Source organism: Gastrolobium bilobum, unplaced genomic scaffold (genome assembly GCF_033153095.1).
Source record: "Gastrolobium bilobum isolate Gb01-03AN ecotype WA unplaced genomic scaffold, APGP_CSIRO_Gbil_v1 utg19911, whole genome shotgun sequence".
Lineage (NCBI taxonomy): Eukaryota > Viridiplantae > Streptophyta > Magnoliopsida > Fabales > Fabaceae > Gastrolobium > Gastrolobium bilobum.
In genome coordinates this window covers 412,259-425,023 of record NW_026898798.1, presented here as the reverse complement: position 1 = coordinate 425,023, position 12,765 = coordinate 412,259, and the positions used below count along the sequence as shown (strand labels likewise).

The 12,765-nt window shown below is 27.7% G+C and overlaps 1 protein-coding gene across 1 annotated transcript; it reads left to right on the top strand.

Annotated features, from left to right (window-relative positions):
- Positions 1-6,932: 6,932 nt before the first annotated feature.
- On the top strand, positions 6,933-9,862 carry LOC133284191 (protein SUPPRESSOR OF GENE SILENCING 3-like). The gene is made up of 5 exons (XM_061481181.1): positions 6,933-7,991; positions 8,211-8,517; positions 8,984-9,150; positions 9,396-9,553; positions 9,670-9,862. The coding sequence occupies exons 1-5, from the start codon at positions 6,933-6,935 to the stop codon at positions 9,860-9,862; spliced, it is 1,884 nt and encodes a 627-aa protein (XP_061337165.1).
- Positions 9,863-12,765: the final 2,903 nt, after the last annotated feature.

The window sequence follows — 12,765 nt, the reverse complement described above, 5'->3', positions numbered from 1 at the left end:
GCTAAGAAAACGTAGGAACCTTTCAAACGCTAGTTGTAAGGCAATATATTCATAATCATTATAAATCTTTATTACTCTTTACATGAGCATTCGATACCCACGTATTACAGTTATTGGTTCATATATGAGTACTGATTATACTCACACTTTACAGATCATAACAACACCAAAAGGACAGCTTGTGCAAGACCCATCCAAAGGCTCAAATTCAATAAGACCGATAAAATTATTAATAAAATTTTTATAGTTCTTATTTTTTTTATATTTATATGAACTATTATATTATTTAAATTTACGTATATAAATTTACATTTATTATATTATTTATGGGGGTTGTGAATTTCATGTTAGAAGATCAAATTCCTGCTGACACAATTTTAGGTGAGACCATGAATTTAAAGAGAAAAAATAGAGTTAAGAACAGGAAACACTCTTTCTCTTCCAATAACATTATAATTATATTTTCCATTATTATAATGTTATTTTTTTATATGATTTATATGTTATATATATATATATATATATATATATATATATATATATATGATATTTTACTTACTTTTTTTATGCCTACTTTATTTACTCATCCCTAATATCATTAGATTAGAATCTTGACTAATTTTCACTTTTTCTCTTGAGATTTTAATTCAATGGTGTTAGAGATGAGTAAGTATAAAAAAAGGTAGATATAATAACTTATCCTATATTTATATAATAGTATATGTTATACTTAATATTAATATATTATTATTGTTTAACACACTGTTTTATTCCAATAATATTAAAAAATTATTTATATTATATTTCTATTTTTTTTTTTTTTTGATAACAATATTTCTATTTCTGTTATACTAAAAAAAAAAAAAAAAAAAAAAATAGAAATATATTTTTTTGGTAGCCTCCAGATAAAGAATTTAATTGTGACAAGAGCATTTCATTTAGGGTTCATTTTTTCTGCAGCAAGCCTGTTATGACTTTGTTTTGAGGTGAAAATTATGGTATTTTTATAATTTTAATTTATTTTAGGATTATTATAGTCTTTATAATTATAATTTTTTAATATTTCAATCCCAAAATCACGTAATTTTGTGAATAAATACAAATAACTTATCTGCAGTAAATACAGAAAATATTTTTTTGTTTCATTTATCTAGAAGTAAGTAACAATATCAACTCATTCGAACAAAATTTGTGACAATAATTATTAATGACTCGTAATCATATTATTTTAGGAAATCATATTTATTGATAATTTTAATTAATCTCATTATGCCAAATCATTAATAATTTGATTTTGTATTAATTGATGTCTCTTTTTATTTTTGTTCTTCTTATAAATAGTTTATATTCCCTATATAATTTTTTTTCATTATGCCAGTAAAAGTGTAAAACGCCTTTATCAAAGGCACCAATTCATGTTGAGCGAATTCATAAATTTATTCTTTCGTGTTAATTTTATTATATCATTTTTAATAAATATAAATTTAATATCTTTAAGATAGAATGCAACAATATATTGAGCCAATTCACTTTATTTGATTAGTAAACTGACAATGTTTTGAAGCAAAAGTTATAAAATAAATCAAACCAAATTCCCAAAAAGCAAGAAGAAGAGAGGACTTACAATTAACTTCGCAAAGCAAACATAACATGGACCGTCCTTCACCATGGGTTACCAGTTCCGCAAATCCAGTAATTATCGAAATTTGAGTTATTAGAAGACCATCAATCATCATGACCCAAAAGTTGAAAGCAACAGCTAAAACTACAAAAAATTACCCGACAGAGCTGAATGCGAACGGCAAATAATGGGATGGAGAAAGGAAAAGTCCACACTTATAATTACATGAATACATAAATTCCAAAATTTTCATACCTCAGTGTGTTTGTCCTGGTGAACCTTCCTCTGTTTACTTACACAACTTCTCTTGCTCTTTTTCTTCTCTCTCTTTCTTCCCTATCTAGCTTTTTTTTTTTTTTTTAATACAACCCTATCTAGCTTCTCTACAAATGTTAATTAATTTGTATCCAACTTACTGCATGGCTATTTATGTTTTCGAAAATGACAATTTTCAAAAAGCTACCTTATTTGAATGGTATTTTCATCTCCTAGGGAAGTTTGGTGAGTAGCCTTACAAGCGTTACAATTTCGTACACATAAAAAAATGTTTTTCTTTATTAAGGTGGTTAAAAAAATATAATATAAAATTATTAATATGACATTTACACATCAACCTGAATTATTGGATTGAATTAATTCTTTACATAATAAAGTGTCTTTGTAACTAAGTTGTTAGCCCGTTATAAACTTAATTATCACTGTCCCTTCTTTTATTGATAATTAATTAAGAGAAAACACTTTTCATATTATATGAGAAATATTTTTTCATATAGTGACTCTTCGATTTGTGTACAAAATTTATTTTTTAAATAAGTTTTAGATCCACCATTAATTGAGTCAAAAAAATAATTCTCATGCAATATAAAAAAATCAAAATGCATTAATTAATATTGTAGAGTTTCTTAAAACTAAACATCACAATTCTTCTGTTATGAACTTAACTCTCACCGCCCCTCCTTTTATTGATGAATAATTAATATCATTTAAGTTGTATGAGGATACCATGCATAATTTATAATTGCTTAAATGGTAAAGTTATCTATGAAACATTACAATTCTTCCGTTATGATTCTGATTTTTTTTTTCTGTTAATCAATATATCTTTCTATGCTTTATTTTCAATATATTCAAAGAGAAAAAAATTCATTCAATTGTATTGTTTTATCAAATATTTTAATTTTTTGGACAATAGAAAAAAATTAAATTATTATTATTATTATTATTATTATTATTAAATATGATACTTTTAAATTTATAGGATTCCAAATGTGAGATAAACAAAAATTATTTATGGTGTTATTATTTAAATAAATAAATTCAATGTTAATAAAAATAGTAATTATCATCTTATTATGCTAATTAAATACTAATTATCATTTATTATGCTAATTATTAAATACCTCTATCGGTCACCAATACAATTACCACTTATTATCGCCAACGTTGTCGCCACTAGTCACCTTCACGTGTCACCACCGCACCAACCATCACCATTGCTGCCATTGCCATTGGCCACTACAACTAGCCATAGCCACCCTCAACCATCAGACACCAATCATCATTGCCACAATTAACCATCATCGCCACCATTAATCATCATTGTTGTCACCATCAGTCAGCTACCATAGTTGTCACCGGCCTTTTACCGGTGCCATCACCATCGAGCCCTACAACCACAACCACCATCATTTAACTGTCACCCCTACTTGTCACCTACCGTACCAACCGCCACCACTAACCATCAATATTAACAATTAATTTAAAACTTAATTTTTAAAAATTTATTTGGTGAGGATATAATTAATTTATTTTGAAAAAGTTTGGAAGTTATTTATATGCTGTAATATGTTTTATTTTAAATTATGACATCCAATTTTTTTTTTTTAATATTTTAAAATAAGAACTAATGTGTATATAATTAAAAAAAGTTTAAAAAATAAATTTTAAAAATTATATGAAATTATGTTTAAAATGACATTTTTGTTTATTTATATCATATATCAACACCATGTGATACGACTTAAATACCAAATATGATAATATTGTCATATTTACTGTAAATCAAACACAAAATATGATATAAGCTTATCATGTTCATATTTTTTTCTACTCTAATCCGGTTTTATCTCTTATTCATTCCTACTCTATCATGTTGATCAAAGTGATCTAAAGGAGAGAGGGAGTGAAATTCGAACAGGACAGCTAAAGTATTACTACTATATGGCACTACATGGTGATCACGCAAGGTCTAACATGATTGAGTGAGTCATGTGATCATAGTAATTGAGTCATGTGATCATAGTAATTAAAATCGAGATTAGATTACCAAAAATAAAAAATAAAAAAAATCGAGATTTTACCTAAAATCGAAAGGAGGATAAAAAATCATAAAATATAAAATTTTAACATAAAATAAATCATAAAAAATCGTAGAAACGTAAAAACGTTTTGAATTTTGATGAAATTATTTTGATTAAAAAAAATCATAAAATCATAAAATTATAGATTTAAATTGAAATTTTAACTAACATGCATATGATAATCCGATTATATTAAGCCATAATGTGGTACACTTTAATAAATGGATAAATAATTCCATTCCTCTAATATTCCAAAAAAATAAAATCATCCCTCTTAATTTTTTTAACAAAAAATATTTCTGCAGATAAATTATCTGTATTTACTCTCAAAATGACGTCGTTTTGATATTGAAATATTAAAAAATTATAATTATAAAAACTATAATAACCTTGAAATAAATTAAAATTACAAAAACACCATGATATCCGTCCTAAAACGACATCGTATTGGACTTCCTGCAGATAATTGTAAAAAAAAACGAACTTTTTTTTTAATTATTACTATTATTGTTATTATTATGGTCAAAAATCCTTTTAAATGTCATTAAATAACACATTTTCTAGACTCTTTCTTAGAGAAGAATGCTAACAAAGTTTCTATGATACATTCCACGTGTACGAGCTTCTGACAGTCAGAAGAAAAAGAGAGAACAAGTGCCCCGATAACTGATGCAAGCCTGTAAAATTTTATTTTTTATACATATATAAAAGTATATTGTATTTATTATTATCTTTTTTACTTTTTTTTATATAAATCTCGCTTATTTTATATATATAAAAAATAAAATTATTTCTTACAATATAAAAAACACTAATCAACATGGCTTCGCAGCATTTTGCACTGCCAAGTGGCATATCAATGACATATTTAAGTATTGAATTTCATTATATTTCTTATAAATTAAAATTGAATTTGTAATTAATTACAACCGTCTAAAGGAATTTAATTATTTTCATAATACCATTTAACTATGATGAATAACTTCTAATTATGTACACACCAAATTTTAATTTTTAAATTACAAATTCAACTTCCTAAAATAATTTTTAACTGTGGAGAATAATGTATAAACCAAAATTAATATTTCAAATTTCAAATTTGATTTTACATTTTGCACTGTCTTACCAGGTTGCATATTAAATGACATATTTAGGTATTGGATGGCATATCTTTATCATAAATATAAAATTGAATTTGTAATTACAACCGTGTAAAAGAACTTAATTATTTTCATAATAACTTTTAATTATGATGAATAACTCCTAATCATCTACACACCAAATTTTAAATTACAAATTCAACTTCCCAAAATAATTTTTTAATTATGGAGAATAATGTATAAACCAAAATTTGAAATTCAAATCACAAATTTAATTTCACATTTATGACAAAGATATGCCATTATAAAAATCTAGGTCCATGGTCATCATCATAAAAAAGAAACATTATAAAGAAGGAAAAAACACTTCTTATGTAACATGAAATATATTTTCTCAGGTCGTGACCCTTCGATTTATTTATAATTTTTTTAATAAGTATATAACCCATTACTAGTTGAGTTACAACATAAAAAAATAATTCTCATAATCAAAGCCCTAAAAAAAAATCCAAGTACATTCTTTTGGTACAGAAAATGAATCCAAACCAAGATAATTATAAGATGAATGTCTAACAGTATGCCACATTTCGGTTTAGTTCACATTTTTATTTGAAATTAATATTTAAATAATTCATCACAATAGGTTTAAAAATAATAAAATAGTTTAGTTTTATTCAAATAAATTATCTCCGTAAAAAATATATTGATGTTTCTAAATACATGTTTTGATAATCATATCTGAAATAAGCTGCATCACCACACCAGACGCTCAACCTGAAACAGGATGAATAAGTTTAGTAAATTATACACAAATAATAATAAATCAGATCATCATTTTTTTTTTCTATTTAAAATTTCATCAGTTTACTCGGATATTCATCTTGATTTCTTGGAAAGAAAAAAGAAAAATTAAAATGAATTTAAAGTATTTGTTGTGGACCTTATCTCGTGGGGCCCATTATGATCAACCACTGTAGCTGCTCATGGCCTGTGTTTCGAGTCTGCTGTAGGCGACAGAAACGGAAAATAAAATAACAAATTATATAGATAATGATACGATTATAATTTCAAATTTTAAAAAACTGGAATCCTAAATGTACTTAAATGGGATATCTAATGAAACAAACCATCTAATGATATTTTTAAATTTTAATTTCTCTATTTTTTTTATTAATGATTTGTTTCCTTATGTTAACACAATTTTCTATTCACTATAAAAAGGATTGAGTATTTTTGTTATTCTCATTGTCTTCTTCCTCAAACTTTTCAAGAAAAATTCCAGTTCCCTTGTGGAACAGGGCATCAAGTGCTCCTACTGCATTGCATGTCTTTTTTCAACTCTTTCTCGTTTAAATTACACGTAGATTTTTAAGTCTTTTTGCGTTTCAATTACAAGCAAAACTCTTCAAATGCAATTGTCTTGTTCTCTATTATAGTGTGGTTATAGTATAGATATTTATACAAATAAATGACTCTGTTTCTCATTTGGGTTCTTTCAGGCAAATCAATTCCTTGGTTGCGCCATCTGATTTCACCCCATCTGAGTTGCTTCAAAGGTTTTTATTTTATCACTGAATTGATATGATGTTTTTCCTTTCTATTTATGAATTATATGAATATAGAATTTTTATACTGTTTCCTATTACTGTTTTCAATTTTTATTTCAATTTATACTTCAAGAGTTAATATCTGTGTTACTGGTTGCAATGGAACTAATGAATTTCAGAATTAACTTGATTTAGAATAAGGCAGCCAACAATCTTTTTCATTGCTACAAATCAGTTTTTACCATCACCATCTTTTGTTGGAAGTAATTTTTCTGAACATTGCTTAGGTGTTGAAAATTAAATCATGTCGGATGAGAGTACCAATCCTTTTCCAGAGTTGAGAAGTGTGTGTAAACCCTCTGGTCCTAAGTTCAATCATTTGAACTGGAATTGGAATGTAGCCAACACCCAACAGAATTCTGAACTATCTGGTGGCCAAAATTCTAGTTCAAATGCCTGGAGACATCCAAATAAGCTGTCAAAATGGCATAGAGTGGGTAAAAGCAACAACACACTAGACAAAGTCAATTCTCAAAAGACTTTGGCTTGCAGTGGTAATGGAATTCCAACTGACAGCAAGTTGCCTACTCTGGCTAGAAGTGGTAATGAAATTCTGAATGAAACTCCGACTCTGGCTAGCCGTAGTGGAAAAGGAATTTTGAATGATAGCAAGTTGCCTCCACAAGAGCAAGGAATACATTCTTCTGTTGGAGTTCATATAACTTCATCCAATGATTACAAAAATGGTCAATGCAAGGATGAAAGAATCCCAGAACCCCATTGTGAAAACAATGATGTTAAAGTTGATATAACTTCTTCAGAGAACTGCAAAAATGACCAATGCAAGGATGAAAGAAACCCAGAGCCTCATTGTGAAAGCAATGGTGATGAAATTGGAGACAGCGAATCTAATATTGTGTTTGATAGTGAAGATGATTTTTCATTAGATGACACTGACTCAGATACTGGAGAGCAAAGCCATGAAGGGTGCAAGAAGAGCAAGTGGTTTAACCAATTCTTTGATAATTTAAATAAACTGACCATTGAGGAGATCAATTCACAAGAGAGGCAGTGGCATTGCCCAGCATGCCAAGGGGGTCCTGGTGCTATTGATTGGTACCAAGGGTTGCAGCCACTTTTGAATCATTCCAAGACAATAAAAGCAAGGAGGGTAAGGCTGCATCGACTGTTTGCTGAGACTTTGGGGGAAGAATGTTTCAGGAGAAGAGCTCCATTGACAATGGATGCTGAAGTCTATGGTAAATGGGAAGGTCTTGATAAGAAAGTCAAGGATCATGAAATAGTTTGGCCCCCAATGGTTGTCATCATGAATACAAGATATGAGCAGGATGAAAGCAATAAGGTACAAGAATATTATCTTTGTTTCTTAATTTGGAGAAATATAAATATATAGTCTTAGTCTATTTGTTTATAAAATCGCATCTGCAGCTACTTGCTGAGTTTTATTTATTTAGTTATTTTTCCAATTTTTATATGTCGTGGAAGAGTTGTTTTAAGTATTTTGTTATCTTCTTTTATTCTATATTCTTATGTAGTTTCACGTCACTGAATTGAATTGTAGTGGAATGGAATGGGCAATCAAGAGCTCCTTGATTGCTTCAGTGATTATGCTGCGTTGAAGGCTCGACACTCATATGGTCCTCAAGGGCACCGTGGGATGAGCGTTTTGATTTTCGAGGCATCCACAGCAGGTTATTTAGAATCCAAGCGGCTCCACGAGCAATTTGAAGAGCAGGGAAGAGGTAGGGAGGCTTGGAATCGTGCTTGGAATCGTTGTCGGCATCCATTTGTACCAGGAGTGAACCGCAAACTATATGGCTGCTTGGCTTCTAGAGAAGATTTGGATAATTTCAACAGGCACTCCGGAGGTTTTTTTTTTTTTCTCACTTAGCCTCTTTCTATATTCTATGTCCACCAGTTCATCTTTTGTGGAAAGATTGTGGATTGAAATAATTCATGATTAACTAAGATGACAATTCTAAATTTCTTTTCTAGCTGGGTAGTCTAATGATTCTAAGATGGCGTACTTTTCTTTCTCCTCTTTCTAACATAGGGATAAATTTAGCACCATTGAGTACTCAATGCTGCAACAACTAAAATTTAAAAAAATATGATTTATCTACGTGTATTTACTTTACACACTTGTTTATTTTTAATGTTATAAGTTCAGTTTTTTAACATTTTAGTAGGGTAGTATGCACTACATGAATACAAAAAATTTATTCCTAAAAGAGAGGGTACTGTGTTATTTTATTTTATTTTTTGCAATTGTTATTCTCCTTATAATTTTACTTAATATTTTGTATGGATGTTGCTGATACTTCTGTAATTTAGGAAAGTCGAACTTTTTGAAGTTTGAAATGAGATCATATCAAGAGACGGTTGAGAGCATGATAAAGGTCATCAATAATGACAGTAAACAGATTGAGTATCTTAAGAACAAAATAGCTAAGGAACAAATCAAATCCGAAGTCTTAGCGGACACCTTACGTATAAAATTGGTGAGCATGCTTTCTTTTTCAAGGGCAATCATTTATGCTTGTAAATAGTGGCTGTCTTTATGAGAAGTATGATAAGTACAATAGTTAATTCCAGTTCTTGAGTTATCTTCTGTTTGATATTGGTTGATTGTATCAATTTGCAACTCAGTTCAGTTGTCTTTCTTGATTCTGGTGATAGCTTTCTAAATCACGATGCATAAAATCCTTGTACGACTGACTGATCATTTATATATCTTGTTTTCTAGATGAATGCACTAGAGAAATTTGTCCAGGAACAGATCCAAAACATTCAACAAGCTATAGATGCTAAGGAAGATGAGTTTGAGAAATTGCAGCAGGCAGAGAAAGAAAAGTTGAAACACTTTTGTGGAGATTCTTCCGAGGAAGAGGAAGACAAGCATAGGTAATTAATATTTCCCTTACTTTGCATTATTTTAAGCATGTCTCAGAATTTGTTTCATATTATCATTCTCATGGCTTTCGGCATTCTCAAATATTTCTTTTATTTATCTTCGTAAGGTCCCGAGATGAGGACATGATGCAATTCGATGAAGAAAGATATGGTATCATGAAAGTTTATGGAGAGAAAAAGTTGGATCTGAAGAAGAAGCTGTGGAAGGAGCAGGTTGAACTTGAGAAGGAGTTAGAAAATGAACTGATGCAGCTCATGGATAAGTACACTTCAGCCAATCTTAAGAACAAAGCTGTATGAAATGAATGGTGACTATGTCATATTAACAAGGGAAAACATGCCTGATAAGTGGAAAAGTGAGAGTACATGTTCTTCATCCTGCCAAATTCTTCCTGATTTTGAAGTTTTGGTCTCATTTTACTGTTGATAGTACTTTTTTGCTCTCATTTTAATTGATCGTATACTTGCAAATAAATTAGAGTAAGTGTCTTTTAAAAATTCAAAGGTTTTCAACGGAGCTCAACCCAATAAAAATTGGAACGCAAGTCATTTTTAGCATGTTGATATCCTGATGAGTTATAATATTGAAATTTCCTGTATTCGTTACAACAGTAAATGGAGGAACCGAAACCACAAACCCTTGCTTTTTTTTTTTTTTTTTTTTTGAAATCCAAACCCTTGCTTTCTTAATTTCCAATATACTGTCAATGCACTAAGATTAGTAAGGTGGTGCAATTGAAAATCTAAAAGCTAATGAAGGATTTCTATTTGGCTTTTTGTATTCTACTCAACTAAAATATTAAAGAATTTCTAAATCAATTTATTTTCTGTTTTATAACTTTTAAAATTTATATTAGAATTAAATTATGGGATATGTTATTCTACGTACTATTTTTTTTGTCTATTTTGCCTACTATTTTCTAATATCGTTATATCAGAATCTACAGAGGAGAAGAGAAAGATAAATATTAATTAAGATTCTAATCTAATGGTCTTTAAGTACCCTCTGCTTTCCTTGCATCGTCTATGACAGGGATCTGATACAACTTTTATGGGCAGACTATGAAGGAGAGAATTCTGAGAGATTAGCGTTATCAGAGACTCACCATTTTTCTCTTTATATAACTGAACCATGTCACCAGTTTCAGAGTTTCAAATAACTCCCTATAACTTTTCATTAATGCGAAACGTCAAACCGTCAATTACCATTAATGCAAAACGTTACCATAATGCAAAACGTCAAAACGTCAATTACCATTAATGCGAAACGTCAATTACTATAAAGCCTCTTTTATATCAATTAAATCAATTGATACACATTACACATGAGATACAAATAATTTTACAGACAAAAGTAGACAGAAAAAATGGTAGATTATATTTAATATTTGTCATTTATGATCTTTAAAATATGTAATCCTCAATATATTCTTCATGATTTTCGATTATTAATATTTGTCTCTGATCTTTATATTGTTTTTTTTTTGAAAAACCAAAGCCCAATACTAACAAGGATTGTGTAGGAATGAATAAACCGACCTTTCCATTCCTTTGAAGGAAAAATAAAAAACCGCATTTGTTTTAAATTAAAAAAATAATATTATTGGAAGGCCAGCAATAGCAAAAAATTATTATTTTTTCTTTTTAAGAAAAAAAAGAAAGGAATGCTTAATGCTCATGCCATGCGCCTCTTTTCTCTCTTGGGCTCTGATTGATGTATTACGGATACTAATTAAACTTTTCTGTACATTTCCCAAAATATTAAATCTATAAAATTAAAAAATTTAACATCAAACCTTAACTATTTATTTTTGTCAATTTAACAATTATAATTTATTAAGAATTAAGAATTAGTTAATAAGTATGATCAATAGATTATAATTATTAGATTCACATAAATTAACGATTAAAATTTAGTGTCAATTTTTTTAATTTAATATCAATATCAAAAGATCTTATCTCAAATATAAATAAATAAAGTTATCAAAATTATTTATAATTAATAATGTATTTGAATTTATTGTGATACTTAAACCACATTCCGCTAATGTGTCATTTAATATAATAATATTAAAAACAAATCAAATCTTATTCTTTGGTAACCTTTTAGTCTAATAATTTTTTCCTCATCCCTATTCGCCATTCATCGCAGGCAGATGATCTGAGATAATTCATTTTTGAGGCCTCAATCCTTCTGATTTTTATTGTATATTTATTTTTTGGTTGAACAAGAGTAATGTTTTGTAAAACTTATTATAAATCATATTTTATAAGATGTAGGATATTGTTATATCAATTAATTTCATTATCAATGTCACTCAGTTTATTTTATCATTAAATCGATTATTTTGATCTAACGATTATATTTATTTTATCTTTGTATAATTAAGATTATCCATTTTAGATTAAATATAAAAAGAATTTTTTTTTAAAAAAGTTAAATCAAAATCGTTAGATCAACATAATCAATATAACTTTAATAACATTATTGATAATAACAATATCCTATCTTATTTTATAATAGGGAAAATTTCATTTTCTTCCATTGTGATTTTGTGATTTATCATTTGACCTCTTGTGGTTTTAAACTTATTACTTAGACTCATTATGCTTAAAAAATTTATCATTTAATCTCTCATGGTTTCAAATTTTCACTTAGATACTTTGTGGTTAGAAAGATTTTCACTTAAATTTCTTGTGGTTACGAAAATAAAAAATTTAAAAATAAAATTTAAAATAAATATTCTCTTTTTTTATTTTATTTTATATACTCACCTAATGTATTTAGGGTTTAAAAAATAGTTTTTTTTATTTAAAAAAATCACTTATTTTTATCAAAAAAATAAATTCAAATCAAATATTATTTTATTTTATCTATTTTTTATCCGACATCGCTATAAAATTATCTAAAGAAAGTAAATATCTTATTTTGATAATACATATTTAATTTGTCTTAAATAATATTTTTTAATTTCAAATATATTTTAAAAAATTAAGATAATTTATAAACTAATTTCAGAATAAATAACATGAAATATTTTTTAAACCATAAATGCATTCATTACATAAGGATATAAAATAAAAAAGAGAGAAAATTTATTTTAAATATTTATTTTTTAAACCACAAGGTATTTAAGTAAAATTTTTTGTAACGGATCTAAGCGAAAATTTGAAACCATAGAAAGTTGAATGACAAAATATCT